Source organism: Corvus hawaiiensis, chromosome 1 (assembly GCF_020740725.1).
Source record: "Corvus hawaiiensis isolate bCorHaw1 chromosome 1, bCorHaw1.pri.cur, whole genome shotgun sequence".
In the NCBI taxonomy this organism is placed as follows: Eukaryota; Metazoa; Chordata; class Aves; order Passeriformes; family Corvidae; genus Corvus; species Corvus hawaiiensis.
This window is the reverse complement of record NC_063213.1, coordinates 53,126,791-53,143,012: the sequence shown is the minus strand read 5'-3', so window position 1 is coordinate 53,143,012 and position 16,222 is coordinate 53,126,791. Positions and strand designations below refer to the sequence as shown.

Genomic DNA, 16,222 nt, shown 5'->3' with positions numbered 1-16,222 from the left:
TTATAAGTAATACCAAAATCTTCATACACCTTTCATGTTCCTTGAAAAGTGTGTGGAGCCCTTGTGAGAGCCATCAGAACATAAAGGTGATGGTTAGCCCAGCCCTTGATCCATGCAGGCAGAGCAATCCCAGTGGCTTTGAAAGGCCTTGCTCTATGGCTCAGTGTCTGAGCTCCTGAATTCCAAATAGGCACTCTATCCCTGCTTTTAATGTACTTTCCTTCAAACGTTTCATCTAGCATCTGCAACATTTACAAGGCACTTTGAAACCTGAAAATGGTGAGTATAATATAGGATCAAAATGTTGATAACAGTAACCTGATTTTGTTTGCTGTTTTAGGTGGGTCCACATTGTTTGTGCCCTCTATGTTCCAGGAGTGGCATTTGGAGATATTGACAAGTTGCGGCCAGTAACACTAACAGAAATGAATTATTCAAAGTACGGTGCAAAGGTAAGTTTAGAAGAGATGTAGTGCCAATGAGTAGCTGTATTTTATGTTTTTGCATGTAATAGAATAAAATGCATCTTCTCAATTTTTCTTTTTTATAGCAATTTTGTAGTGAGGTTCAGAACTAAAAATGAGATAAAGTTTGTTAATGGTTGTTATACCATTGTTATTCCCTCCATCCTTCTATCTGTTCCCTTGCCACTGTTCTACATAATTTCTGTCACTGTTTTCCCCCAATTTCTCTGATTTTTTACACAGGTGCTAATTTCTTTTGAAGTCAGTTAGTAGCAGATTGACAAAATGTGACTGGAAAGTGAGGAGGATTTGTGAGATGAGAAATGGGAGGTTAAGTTGGTTAAGAAAGGGGCAGATGTACATTCAGTAAGAATTACTTTAGAGTTTATATGTAAGCTAGTATGCATACAAAAAGGCTGTTCCGAAGCAGTGTTTACAAAAATCCATAGCAACATAGGATCCTCAACTTGAGCTGAAAAATGGTTCTAAAGTTAAAATTGTTTTGTATATGCAAATGGTTTCAATCCAGATCAGAAGCAGTCAGGAACAAACCATGCAGAAAACCATTGCAATGGGCGGAGGACAGTGCTCATTAGTTTGATCACTACTATTTGTATGGCTAATGGAGACAGTGTGGAGAAGCCATGTCTATCAGGTTAATATGAGGGAAGGTGGTTGGTTGTAAGCCTGCAGCTCTAAAGCTTCATTTCTGCCAAGTCACTTTTGTTTTCTTGAATGTCAGTTTGTTAAGTTCAATGCTAAATGAAAATATGTAGTGCAGTTTTAAGAATGCATGCAATATATAAAACAGATTAAAACACTTTGGATTGCCCATGTTCAACATACCTGTGTCAGGAGCCTGGGCCTGCTGAGGCATTTAGCCTTGTTTAGAAATATTTGTATAAAAAAATGTTGGGGCAAGCATGCCAGACCCTGCAAACTGTTGTTGAAATAAGTCATGCTCTTTTTTTAATAACGTGAGTGATGCATAGGAGCCAGGCAAAGAATTTGGGCATCTTTTCTTGCTGTGGTAAGGTGAAAGTGAACTGTACAGGTGAAGAAGACTCATTACTGCTGCAAAGCTGTAAATGCTGTTTTCTGTATCAAGTGTGGAAGTTACAGCTTACTTTGCTAAATTCCTCCCTGCAAAACCACCTTAATATAATAGTGCTTTTAATTTAATTTCTTATCTGTTATGTGTTGCAGCTACACAGCTAAAGGGTGCCCTTCTAGTGTAGCATATGTGATGTTTTGAGATTCTTCAGTCACTGAGTTTTCCTTACCATTCCTTTCTGTTGTTTAACTTTCTGCGTGGAGATATTTTCTCTAGGTGATAGACAGCTTTGCTCTCTATTCAGCAAGTAGGAGGCTAGGAAATACATGCCTGTATAATTTTAGATCATTTTTATGCACTGGATAGCAGCACTGCTTAAGCAATGCATGTTCCCACTTCCTGCTTATGTGCTCATCACTCTAGATTGCTGGCACAGGGATTTGGTTTGAAATTGTGGCGAAACAGACTGAGGAATTGATCTGACTGAAAAATAAGTTCATTGGTTTTTTCTAGGTCATATTAGGGGATGTCAGTTTGTTGTTTTGCAAGTGACTGTGCCTAGAATGCCATAATTCCTTAATTAATAATCTGAAGCCATAATTCCTTAATTAAGTGAATCAGAACCTTCTCTACTGATAATTATGATTTTTGAGTATTTGTTTCTGCATTGTCATGTGTTTACTCTTCAGTCATTGCTTATCGAAGGACATGTACATAATTACCTATGGTGTTCAGTCATTCAGAGCACTGTTCTTTTGTTGTTTGTCCTCTGAACTTGTTGAACATTTACTGAGGAGTGGTGGTTTTTTTATACCGTACTTATACAACTAATTGTGCTTGAATTGCTTGGATGGTTTTTAGTTGTTTTGCTGAAGGGGAATGCAAAACATGGAGGTTCATATAAAAATTCATCCAACATGCTGTTTAATTAAGCACTTTACCATTGCTTGTTGAAAATGAAATTAATAGTGGGAGTTGAGAAAGCATGGAACTTTAAGTAGTGTCAACTGTTGGGAACATACTTGGTTTCTGTACCACACAGGAGTAACCTACGGGTTCGCTTTTTATATATAAGACATAAATTATGAAATACTAGGCAAAACTCACCTGAAGTATTTACTGTGGCATTTTCCATTCTTCTTTATGAAGGAGTGCAGTTTTTGCGAAGATCCTCGTTTTGCCAGAACTGGTGTATGCATTAGTTGTGATGCTGGGATGTGCAGAGCTTATTTCCATGTGACCTGTGCTCAGAAGGAAGGCCTCCTCTCAGAAGCAGCAGCGGAAGAGGTAGCTATGGAAAGGATAGAATAAAAAACCTCTGTTGAAAGCTTATGAAGATGACCTGAAATGGTGGCTTTTTTGTTCACAGACACTGAACTAAGTTTTTTACAGTAGGTAACAAGGCCTGGGCTGAGTAAAGGAACTGTACAGGGAGAGTGCTTCACCATATTGGCCAACTCTGAGCACCTTTTGAAACTGACTGGAAAAAAGGATAGAGAAAGTTAACACAGAAGTTGGCTTAATAGACTATCAGTCAATATAGACATGAATTCTAGCTGTATTTCCTGAACTTCACAGAGGGTGACGTACTTACCTAGCTGTTTGTGTAGTATAGTCATCTCTGTTACATACCAAATAGGAGACTTGAGAAATTAACTACATTTCTGATGCCACTTTTTCATGCCTGTTTTCCAGTATTTTCTTCAAATTGTAGTACATATATATGACTTCCCTTGTGGTAACATTAATCTTTGGAATCAGAATGAAAAGCAAGTATTTATAGCCTCTTGATAACTTCTTAATATCTTTTCTTAACAGTTTTTTCTCTGTAATATGATCTAAAGCAATTTAGATTTGAAGTTCCTACTTCCCAATTCATTTTTATGGTATAGGTACTTTTAGGTTGCCCAATTCCATCCTGATATGTATCATTTGGATTAAGCCTGTCGTGTTCATAGCTTCACGATTTAACTTTTTGCCTTAGGAAGTAGCACAGGTAACACAAAAACAAGCATTACTTCCACTGTTGATCTTGACAATTCTGTTTCTGAAAACAGTGGGTCACTAAGGAATTCATGAAGGAATCACAAAATACTTCCTTCTGTTGGACTGATAAATAGGAAGATAGCACATTGCCTCATTGTTGTTGTCCTAAATAGATTATGTGTAAGGTTGAGTCTTCAAATGCTTTATGTGGATTCTCTCTGGACATATGTATCTGCTTGCCTTTCCACCTTAAAATTTTATTACATGTGTTCTGTAATCAAATTTTTAATCAAGGTCTCACACAATCTCATTTTAGGGTGCTGCTAATTTTTGAAGTAAGCTGTTGCATAGTGTGAAAATCTAAATTAAAAGAAAATGTGCTTGTAAGGAAAGTCTGAGTAAATTTTATTGGTCTATATTTTATAGATGGAGTGAAGGAAAATTTGATAGGCAGATAATTTATTAATATTTGTATTACTTTATGAAGGAAGACTGCTTTAAGTTTTTCTTAGTCTGTAGATTCATGATGTTGTTTGTACACTTTTGAAAATACAAAATGAATGTGTTTCTTAAAGGATGTCTCCTCATGGCTCACATATTTGTAGTCTGCTTACAAAGTTTGCAGGTGCTAAAAGTTGCTATAAACCTAGCCATGATAATGTGCAGATACAGTGGAATGAAAAATGGAAAAAAAAAAGATCATTTGAGAGATGATAAATCATGTGAGGGTATAGCCTCCAGAACAGTTGGAAAAACATTAGAGAAACCAAATATATTGCCTTTGATAGTATTCAGAATTGTTTTGCACTTGTAGGATTTAGTTTATAAGGCACAGTGAATCAACAAGAAGTTAATGCATGTTATATGTTAAAGGGATTTTTACTTAGGAATTTATTTTGCTGGATTTTTTTTCCTGGGAGTGCAAATATAGTGCAGATATTGACTAGTAGAGAGTTAAATAGTTAATGCATTTAAAAACATACACCTTATATTGTAGATGGCATCAACATGACAAAATTGATTTAGAAACATACTTTTTAGTTGTTTTTAAAAACATGCCCATTCGAACATGGGAACTGATTGCCAGAATGTTTGTGCTGTTCAGAGCCCTTTGGCCTTACTTTATGTCTTACTTTATTTTCGTTCCTTCCCCTTTGTTTTTTCTGAAACAGGATATAGCTGACCCTTTTTTTGCTTATTGTAAACAGCATGCGGACAGGTTAGACAGAAAATGGAAGCGGAAGAACTACTTGGCTTTACAATCTTACTGTAAAATGTCCTTGCAGGAAAGAGAAAAGCAGCTTTCGCCAGAAGCTCAGGTATTGTATTCGTGACACAAATGCCTCTGCATTAATCATCCATGTTGAACAAGACAGAAATTAAGAGAACCTAAAAATGTAATTATTGTAGGAAATTAAATGGGTAATATATTGATAGTGCATGGTCATTTAACAGTACAGTGAACTATTTGTAGGGTTTGGTCTCTGAGAACAATTCTCTGTGTATATATATATATATATATATATAGATATATGTCTTACATAGTTATATCTCATATATATATTTCAATAAATATCAAATATTAATATCTATGCTTGTCTGAATTGAAAAATATTACTTAGGTTTTGAGACAAAAAATTGGTAATTACTTTTTCATTGTAATCCATAGATTTTCTTTAACATTTTCTTCAAGATTCTGAAGAAAAAAAAGACAAAAAATCAGGCATTTTTCTATTTCTAAATTTCCATTTTTGTAGGTCTAAGTGGAATTCTGTGTGCCAGGTGTTTTCATACTAAAGATTTCCAAGGGAAAAAAATAATGTATGCAAAGAAGTGAGTCTGTGCTACAGCGTGGGCGTTGTCTGAAAGCCTTAGGCAAGTCTGTATCTCTGTCTAGTGGCAGATCCATTTAAAACTGTTAGTTACTGCATAAGCTCAACTGATAAATGTCCTGTTGATGTAAAGGTTTCAATCCCTCTGAGGGAATCTGCATACTTTCATATGCTTCAATGTGTGTCCTTTAGGGAATTTCTAGCATAGTTTGCTTCACTGCTTAGACTGAACTGCATTCCATGGAAAAATCACACCTGTGCAGAAAAGCAGCTTGTTACCTGAACGAAACTTGCCTAATTTATTTGTAGCAAGTAGCAGATGCTGTAAATAGTGGAAATCATTTATGGGAGAGGACTGGTTTTTTTCTGAAGTGAGAATTATAGTGTAATGATAAGAAATACAGTTTCATATTGTCAAACTTCGTATTTTAAAAAATCTTACCTTTCTAGTTCTTCAGAGATCTTTGAACAGGAGAAGAGAATATTAATTTAAACTGACCTATGCTGTTGAGAATGAGCATGAGCAAACTCATACTGTAGAAGAATTTTGAGTGCAATATTTCTATGGGGTATTGAATTTCATGTAGCTTGATGTAAAACTGATTTAATACTTCTTGCTGAATATACTCAGCTCTGAGTTATATGAAATGCACCTATGTAGTGGAGGCATTACAATGAGTACTACCCAAGATAATGGTAAGTGCTGGTTGTGCCGTATCAGTTTGGATCCAACAGGCCTTATTAGCTCTGTTTTCAGGCATGTGTTACGCAGTGCTGATAATGCTGGTAAGTTCCCAGCATTTTCCTTTCTCCCTCCTCTTTTCCCCACATCCAAGACCTTGCAATTTTTTAATCTAAATTATTTGGATTACTTTTTTGGAAACTGAAAGAATGACTGCTGAAAACTGCAGGTGGAGTTACTTGACATATTGTTATAGGCACCTTGATATAGGTATGATAACTTGCATACATTTTGTACAACCACGTGTTTTCACTATTGGTGGCTTTGGTATTGAACAGTGGTGGCTGTAGGTGGACCTGTTGCCTGCTGCTATGGTTCCAAGAAAAAAGCCACTGAGGTCAGAGCTGACCTGTAAGCCATGTTTCCTGTGTTTCTTGGTCACTAATGTTCAAGACCTAGTCCTTACTATAATGTGTTAAACTGTCTGCAATACTACCTTCAATGATTCTGTTTGAAGTCAGAGATGTTCCTTAACCACAGTGTGTATGTATATGCACACTTTTTGCTTTTGTCTCAGGAGTATCTCACACCATATGGTGGGGCAGTCACATTAGTTTAGTTTCTTCTTTGTGCAGGCAAGTAAACAGCTTCTAACTGATAGTCAGCTGGAGTTTTGCCTCTGAAGGTTTGTATGTTGATGTCATTTTCTGCCAGAATTGCCACTTCATAGAGTTCCCTCAAGACAGTGTTTTCCAACTGTCAGTAATAGCTCGATCTTTTGGGGTAGGTCTCCCAGATGGTCACAAATATACAGATGTCACCAGCAATATATATTGTGAGCTTCTCTTGTCTGCTTCACTTCTGTTTGGATTGTGTTTTTGACAAATTATAATCAGCAAGTTTAACATTAATAAAGAGAAGTGGCATTGTGAAAGGAGTTCTTACAAAAGTATGTCAAATATGGTAATAATGCTCTTCATCAACTTTTTTTTGCTCACATGGATACCAATTTTAAGTATATCTAAATGCATATGTGGTAGGTCAACCAAAGCTTTTACCAGTAGTGAGTTTTCACAGTCCAGTCAAATTATCGTTATCAGAAGGGGTTGTGTCAAAGCCAGCAATCATCTGTTGCTTTCATCAATAGGGAAATCTCATCAAGAAATGTGTACATAGCTCCAAAACCTAGTGAAAGGATAGTGTCGTTTGTGTGTGTGCTTTGAAGTAAAATGGAATGTCTGTAGCAATGTCTGTTTTTTGAGATGTGGAGTTCTGGAGTGAAAATGACCTTGATTAGATTGTGCAGCTTTTAAAATGAAAACAAAATGCAGATGTGTTCCAAATTACAACTCACAACTAATTTTGAATTGTTCCTTGATGTGTTTAATTTGTGGAATTCTTCATTGCAGGCTCGCATCAATGCCAGGCTGCAGCAGTACCGTGCCAAGGCGGAGCTGGCCCGCACCACCAGGCCACAGGCCTGGGTTCCCAGGGAGAAGCTGCCGCGGCCGCTCACGAGCAGTGCTTCGGCCATACGCAAGCTTATGCGCAAAGCCGAACTGATGGGAATCAGCACAGACATCTTTCCAGTGGATACTTCGGATACGAGTTCCAGTGTTGATGGAAGAAGAAAACATAAACAACCAGCTCTCACTGCTGACTTTGTGAATTATTACCTTGGTAAGGGTGAAAATGCCTTATTTTTCTCAATGGAAAGGTACCACTTTGCTGCATTGTGCTATGTTATTTAATTGGCTTTGTTATTTTCGTTGTATTTAATTGTTTATAGTAGATAAATGTGGATTATGACTTCATTTTAGGTCAGGTATTATTTCTTGGAGTCTCTGTGTACACAAAGTTTTTTTTTTAAAGACATTTCAGAAAAGAATAAAATCTTTCAAGTATAAAGAGGAGACTAAACTGTCTTTAAGAAGGGAGTAGGTAACTTTTGGTATAATATTTTTTCCTTAAATTCTCCTCCATTTCTATGTGGAATAGCATTACTTTTTGACTGTGTGCTAGATCCTGATCAAAGTTCATCATTTTAACTACAATATTTATGCAGAAAAACAAAAATGTTTTGACTGTTCATTCTACTCTGTGTAGTAAACCTATAGGCCATAGTTTTGTATTGTTACGGTTTTTCATTTTCGATTGCTTCACTTTTTTTTTAGTGCATAAAACTTGAAAATGTATATTCCAGAACAGAAAATGACGCGATTTTCTTTTAAATAGAGAGAAATATGCGCATGATTCAAATCCAGGAGAATATGGCTGAACAGAAGAATATCAAGGATAAGTTAGAAAATGAGCAAGAAAAGCTTCATGTGGAGTATAATAAGGTAAAAAAAATGGGCTGATAAACCATTGTACCATTTTAGTATTGCTGCTGTTTACTTTGATGGAATTTTTCTTTCCCTGGAAAAAGATTAGGATGAAAGTGAAAGATGCAAACTATTGATCTGTTAAAAGTAATATTTAAAAACATATTTCTTCTTTTAAAAATACTCAGTAGTCTTTCTTCTCCCATACAAGTAGTATCAATTTCTAAAATGTGATACTTCAACTGGACACAAGTTCTTTGACTGACCCCACTGAGAGGTCCGCTAACAAATTGCACATGGACTTGTTTGAACCTGCATGATTCTCTACTTGGAGCCCTGCTTGATAATTGGCAATCTAGGATACTCAGACTGTTATTTATTTATTTATTTATGTCAACTACAGCTTCAGTTAGGGCTTAGATTTAATGACTATTTTTTTAGACAGAAATTATCAGTATTCACACCTCCATAGTGTCCTCTGCATGCTTTTTAGGGTATAACAAATTTGATGCCCATAAATTATGGCATTGCTCCCCCAAAATGTTGCTAATATATTTTTTTTATTAACTCATCATTATGACTAAAAAAGAATTTTGTGCATTTTTATCAAATGAATGTTTATTTTAATAATTAAATATTTTGAAACATTGATATACTGTACCTTTTGTGACGGATGACATGCTGCAATTCTTGCTGAATTCAGGGGCCTATTAAGTGTTAGTTAATGATGACAAAAAATGGTGTTGCTACTAATTCCTAAACTGTTTGGTGTGTGTTTTAAGTGAGAACATATAGAAAATGTAGCAGCAGGTCCTTGTGAACTTCCCAAAGATGATAAAGGGAAAGGAAGTTGTGCCTGGGGCTTTTAACCAAATTAATAGTTACCTCCCAAAATATACAACCTAACAGTTAGTGCCAGGAGAAAAAAAAAACCCTTTTTTTTGCTTGCATCCTTTAATTTTAAATTTTCTTTTTCTGTGAGTGTGGCAAAAGAGAGTTTTAATTCATTTATATGTTTGCGTGCTATAATCTTGCTGCCTACAAGATTATATATGTTGTATGGACAACACATAGAAAATATTGTTGTATTTTAGTTTTCCTTTCCATATGACTTTATGAAACCTTATATCCATGCTGAAATTCTTTAGGTCTCTACAAAACAAGTGGCTGCTCTGGTTTTTGTCTTAGTTCTGTTAAATTACTGAATCGTTGTACTGATCTCAGCTATATTGATACCAGTTTCACTGTTTTTCTATTCCCACAATAAACTAATGCACCCTTGATAAGTAAGAGGTTGAGTAAATTTTATTAAATTACTGTTAATGGCTTTTCATTCCTGTTGCCTTCTTTTTTTTTTTTTTAAACTTTTCAGCTGTGTGAGTCCTTGGAAGAGCTACAAAATATGAATGGAAAACTGCGAAATGAAGGGCAAGGCATTTGGGCTCTGCTGGGTAGAATCATTGGACAGGTTGGTTGGTTCCTTGCCCCCCTTTACAGAAAAAACCAGCAGAACAGGTTTTCCAAGAATAGGCCGTTTTGTTTCTCTCTGCCACTTCTATGGCTGAATAAATTGATTTGATTTGATCAGACCCAGGCTTTACTTGGGGGATAATGCTTCCTGATTGAAGTACCTAGACTTCTGCAAACCACCTACTGGGAGTGTGTAGCTTCATTTTGTTGTTGCAATAGTGTTCTTGTTTGCAAAATTCTTTCATTTGGTATAAGTGATTGACCTGTCATTTGTGATGAATCTCAGCATGAGGCATGAGTTAATCCTACTGTTTTTGTCTCCAGTTGTCTTTAGTTACTGTAGGCTTCAAATGATAAGTTAACTCTTTATGGGTTTTATAAGATACAAATCCTTTTAAATGCAGTATTTACATAATGGTGTGTAACTAGACAGAGGAGAATATTTTGATCAAATGAATATAAATATCTAGGACAACAGAAGATTTGGGTTACTTCCTGTTGCCAGCAATTATCTTTGTTCCCACTGATATGGGAAAAAAGAGAAGTGTAGATTTTTGCAGTGTTTTCAATATGTGTTTTATGTCAGAGGTATTAAATGTCAATGGACATTTTGGATGTGAGAGGGAGATTGCAATAATTTCCAGTTATGATTTGATATTGAAGAAACTGTTCATTGTGAAAATGCAGAAATACAATTATTCACAATTTTGGCATGCCCTTTGTTACTGCTGAGCTTGTGCTGCTGTTCAGAAAACGAACCTTACACTTCCTTTATGCAGTAATAGTTCCTAAGATATGCAACCTTTTACTAGTTCTATTTGTCTGCCTACCTCTCCTACTTGCAAAGAAGAATTCTTGCATAACGTATCTTTTAAACCAAGATTATTTTTCCTTCCTTTGAGTAAGTATTTGCAGAGATATTTCCTGATGCAAATGTTACGAAATTTGAAAAAAAAAAGAATGAAAAGCTGAGTAGAATTCATTTACACAGCTTGCATGACATTTTTTTTCCAGTTGGTTGAACAGATGCAGACCCATGGGGCTGCTGAGAAATGACTTTGATAGATGGTTGCTGTCTGAGAAGCCAGCATACGGCAGATAGTAGAAACCCGACGAGAGTCTTGTCTGCTTTGTGAAGGGCTTCGTCCAATAAGATAATTTTTCTAATTAACCTGTCGAGCACCAGTGTAGCTGCAATGCTGGGGAAAATAAACTGCCTCAGTGTTCTGTCACTTTCATGAATTTGCCTTTGCTTGTTTCAGCTTCCTAGAGAAATGCATCCTTGTCCATCCCTATATTGGAAGCTTGAAGAAAGATTCTAAAAGCCAGTCTTGCCGTGTGTTTCTTACTGAATTGAAAAAATTTCTCTAAGATTACTTTATATTACAGAATCATATTGGAGTAAATGTGTAGTCTCTAAAATAGCTAGCTAAGCAATTTCCCACTCATTATTATGTGTCTCGTTCTTCATGCATTGAGATTAGAGGAATGTTCTTTAAAAGTGTCAAGACTCATGTGTACTGCATTTGTTCAAATCCAATAGAAATTGAACATACCAGCAATTTTACGGGCTCCAAAGGAAAGGAAACCAAGTAAAAAGGAAGGAGGAACACAAAAGGCATCTACACTTCCGGCAGTACTTTATAGGCAAGTAATTAAACTTTGACAGAATAGATAACAGTATCCAGCAAGTTACAGTTTCAGAATTGTTTGCTTCAGTGTTTAATTAACAAAATGCTTTACTGTTTTCTGTACCTTTGAATGCTAAGTTGAACAGTGGTCAATTCTTCACCCTACCACATATGAGTAAAACTTGGGTGTTTTTGCTAATTTGACAGCAGTGCTTTAAGGACAAAGCTAACTCCTTGCATCTGAAGTTTTTTTGATGTCAAAACTAACTGGTCACTTTGTTCTTTGAATGCAGTCCTCTGAGTGCATGATTTTGAGAACAGTGATGATGCTGTTCAGTCACGATTCCTTTATGCACAAAACACTTGTCATATAAGAATTCGCACTTTTTGCTCATGCTAAATTTCCCTACTTCTCTTTTTATTAATCCCCAAGGTTATAAAATGTATTCACTTACTCTGTCATACATAGTTCCACCTTTTCCCCTCTTCTGTAAGCTGTGAAGCTACTGACTGGGTTTTTATTAAGCCTACTAGTGGGACATAAACTAGAATCCCAGATGCAAAACACATCATCTAGGATCTTTTTTTCTCACCACAGCTGAGAAGTGACATGGTCTATTGTTTATCTAGAGAGCAGCAGCCAGGCATGCAGCCACAGCAAGTAGTGTCTTGCCCAGCTAGCATGCTAACTGAAGAGGATGATTTACATAAGCAAAAGTTAATTTTAGTTTGCAAGAGGTAGAAATCTTGAAAACGTGGCAGTGATCTGAGGATTTGGCAATTTAGATGTACACAGATAATTGGAGTCATGCTTCACTAGTTTTGTTTCATTCAAATGCACTCAGTTCCGTGTTATAGTGCAATCAGTGAACACCTATCTTTTCAAAATAACTAAGATTTCAATTCCACTAAAATAATAATAAAAAGGAGATATAATTTCTGATGAGTTACATTGCCCAGTGTAATAGCAGCACAGACCTATTTCAGGGTAATTAATAAGTGTATGATTGATTGTTCAGATTGATATTAGCAGTATAATTTTCTGTTTACGTATTTGTTGTATTTTTTTTCCACTTGCTACTGGTACATTTTGCTGAAGTATTGAGTGATTACTAACTTGTTAGAAGCCCTCAAAAATTTAAATTGAAAGCCATTTTTTGCTAAATCTTATTAGGAGCCTTTTATGCTTTTTTTGTACTTAGATAGAAGCTCCTTAAACCCTTCCAAAATTACTCCACAATTACTTCAAAAAGTAATTATGCACGTAAATGATACATCAGTTTGAAGTTGCCACATGTTTGTATTGAAACTGGGGAGTGTGCTGGGGTGTATTGTTTATTCTTTATGAATATGTAATTATAATGCTTTTCTGCTACGTACATGAAAAGTTGTGGAATTTGCAAGAAGAACCATGATCAACACCTACTGCTGCTGTGTGACACTTGTAAACTCCATTATCATCTTGGTTGCCTGGATCCACCTCTTACAAGGATGCCAAGGAAGACCAAGAACAGTTACTGGTAAGAATGCAGTTGATGTGTTCTTGTGCTGTCTCTGTACTTAAAGTAGGATGTAAATATGAATAGACTTGAAAATTCTGAGTGGATTAGACATTGCTTTAATGCAGTTTGAACAGAAATTTTTTATTTTCAGGTTATTAGCAGTGATGTTTCAAGGTTAAAAAAAAAAAGTTGTAAAGATTTTCTCATTATTAGCCACTGTGTAAAAATAGGTTATAGTTGTAATTTTGGTTGGGTTTTGAGTTCATTTGCGATTGTTATTGCTGCAATATAATAGTGGTAGCAAATTATAGGTGAATACTTTTGGGAAATGGAAGACTCGGTTTTCTGTTTATGTTAGGACTCAGATAAGCAACTCTCTGTCTGGATTTTCAGGCAAATACTTGTAATATTTTTAAATAAAAGTAATAGATCTGTTTATTGCAAAATGGGAAGTGTTGGGTTTACTGCTGTCTTATGACTCAAATGTACAATGGCAGAAGTATGTTCATAACTGTACTTACTGCAGTTACATTTCCATGAATTAAAGTTCTTTCATGCCTGCAGAGCAGAACAAAAGCTAAGTGGTACAATGGAGAAATGGTAAGGTGGCAAAAATGCTGATTTCCAAACTGTCATAAAATTAGCTTGCTCTGCTCTGTAGTGTTAGTAACCTCCATGTTTAAACTGCTCTGAAATGTGTTAGAACAAACTCAGAAACAGTTTGTAGCTGGCAAGAGGTTAGTGTACAGCATCTCAAGGAGTCATTCATCACCTTGTCTGAATGTTAAGGTACCAAATCAGAATAGTATAAGAATTGCTTCTAAAAATACAGTAAAACTATTTTAATAGAAAAAGATTATCTTCTGTTTTTCTTCATATATCTCTAAATTTTTGTTCTTAAAGAACTTGCATAAAACATTTACTTCAGCCATCTCTTTGGTTAGTTTTGAAGATTGTGTGCAGAACAAGATGGCCAGTACATGAAATGGGAGGCCTCTCTTTTTTATATCTTAGTGTGACAAAACCTGTATTTACCTCAATAAATTTCCTTAGTAAATTAATAGAGATTTTTTTTTAAAGATGAAAGTCTCAAAAAGGTTTTCACCATCACTAATACTTTCCTGAACCTAATATTCCTTTAATTATTTAATGTAGTGTGTGATGTGAGACTTTAGATCTCTTTTGTCAAAGTTGCCAAGTAGTTATTTTACATGGAAGCTTTTTTTTTTTTTTAATTTTTAGATAGCGTCTTCATTTGCACAGGGGATTTGATTTTTGTTCTGCTTTTAACAAAGTTGAAAAGGCTCACTAAAAGCTATCAGTCCAATAGATGTAAGACTATAATTCTCAGTAGCTGTTAAAGGCAAGATAGGTCAGGTTAGGTAGTAAAGCTCTTTCATTTCAAAGCTGTAACTTATCTTTGTTGTGAATTTCATGCTTCAGTGATATCTCAGATCACAAACTTGGCTTTTACTTCTAATTAGCTCAGGCATATTCTGGAGTGTGAGATGATAGCAGACAAATTGAGCTTCATTGATTGCATCCTTTTCATCATTGAACATTCCTTTATGTATTCTTTTCAGGATCAGTAGAGAGCATACAGAACAGACCCTTAATCCAAGTTCGAGTTCAGCAGGTTTTTCCTCCCCTGCTGTTTTGAATACAGTTTTTCTCTTTTGATTAAGATATGAATAAAAGTGCATTTTTTTTTAGATGGGGGCCATGTACTTTTTAGATATTTGTATAGGATATAATAGGAACTTAGCAAAAAGATAAAAGAAAATTGGTATAGTAGGAAATTCCTTGAAACACTAGGCAGGTTGAAAGACTTCATTTGTGAGTGGTTAAAAACACTGAGTTTAGTTCTCTTTTAAAATAATAATCAAGAAACAATTAAAAATGATTGTTTGGGTTTTTCTTCTGTTCCATTATCATTGCTAATAATTTACTCAGAATAGCTAACTTGAGCCCTTGCCAAAGTTTTGATGATTGCGGTCATGTACTTTACCAGTATATCTTTATTTAAACAATGAATATTTTAACATGAATTTATTCCATAAACTTCATCCTTTTTATTGTGTTTGAGGATGTCAGGTGATTCAGGTTATGTGTGTGATGCTACATAGGCTAATTTATAGTTATACTTTTTGTCTGTTTCATGCTCAGCATTTAATAATTTAAATTACAGTTTACCAAAAAGGGTTTTGAAATTGTTAAATTAAATCCAGTATTATATGTTAATAGTAAGAGAAAAGAATTAAATATATTGTGTATTTAAAAGCTAAATTGTTAAAGAAAGCACAAATTATATTTTGTTATCTCAGTGTTTCTAAAATTTAAAATGAGTTAACAGTTTTAGTCTTAGCAAAATCATAGTAAGACTTTAGACCTGGTGAGCACCAGTGTTTCACAGCTTACTAGTTTAACTGGTTTAAAACACTTAACACTAAGAAGTTTCCTTGTTTGGAGGCCTGACAGTTTTCTTCAAGGTAACAGTTATAACATCTTACACATCAGTTTGTACCAAGTAGGTTCAAAGCCTGTCCTCATTTCAAATGGATTTGAGATGAAGAGCATAGGAACTATTTTATGTAATAATACATTAAAGCATTAATTTATGCCTGTTTTGATGCTGTGCTTTCAAAGTAGAAGCATAAAATATCCTGAGTTCAAAGAGTCGAGTCCAACTCCTAGATCGGGAGTTGTAACCATACACAGTAATGCTGTAGTTTACTTTCATTTAAAAATTTGAAATTCTCGGTTTCCTAGAAATCCTACTGATTAAACAGTTGAATATCATTTTGAGTCACATGTTATCATAATACTAAGTCTTATCATTCTTGCTGGCAACTTGTGTGCTTTTATGCTCCTGGCCATTCTGGATGGACTGGGAACTGTGCATTTTCCTGGTAGAGAATGATCTTAACTGGTACTAAGGCAATGCACAAGTGTTGGCAGACTATATAATGAATCTAATTGTAAAATATTGACATTTTCTTTAAAAAAAAATACTTGGGAGGTACCAACAAGGATTAGCTCTTTCTACTGGAATGAGATTGCTGACAGACAGTGATAACTTCTGGTAGCATATGAAATACTAGGAACTGAGATGGACAAAACAAGGACTAATGGTTGTATTATGCTTGGTTGTTTTTATTTTTGTTTTCGAAGGCCAAGTTATTTTAGTGGTGACTGCTGTAGGGAGTACTGGCCACAGGACAGTATGAGCTGTAGAATTCCTGACCAGTAGTTCCATGAACATTCATGCAGTATCTGG

General features: G+C 35.3%; 1 protein-coding gene across 4 annotated transcripts in view; it reads left to right on the top strand.

Moving 5' to 3' along the window:
* PHF14 (PHD finger protein 14) overlaps nucleotides 1-16,222 on the top strand; it is a 164,097-nt gene that overhangs the window by 33,542 nt on the left and 114,333 nt on the right. For all 4 annotated transcript variants that reach the window (XM_048304706.1, XM_048304686.1, XM_048304696.1 and 1 more), the window contains exons 6-13: nucleotides 341-452; nucleotides 2,668-2,805; nucleotides 4,677-4,823; nucleotides 7,428-7,698; nucleotides 8,254-8,360; nucleotides 9,715-9,810; nucleotides 11,356-11,459; nucleotides 12,832-12,963. In XM_048304706.1, the coding sequence (XP_048160663.1) occupies nucleotides 341-452; nucleotides 2,668-2,805; nucleotides 4,677-4,823; nucleotides 7,428-7,698; nucleotides 8,254-8,360; nucleotides 9,715-9,810; nucleotides 11,356-11,459; nucleotides 12,832-12,963 (1,107 nt within the window). The remainder of the gene's footprint in view (nucleotides 1-340; nucleotides 453-2,667; nucleotides 2,806-4,676; nucleotides 4,824-7,427; nucleotides 7,699-8,253; nucleotides 8,361-9,714; nucleotides 9,811-11,355; nucleotides 11,460-12,831; nucleotides 12,964-16,222) is intronic.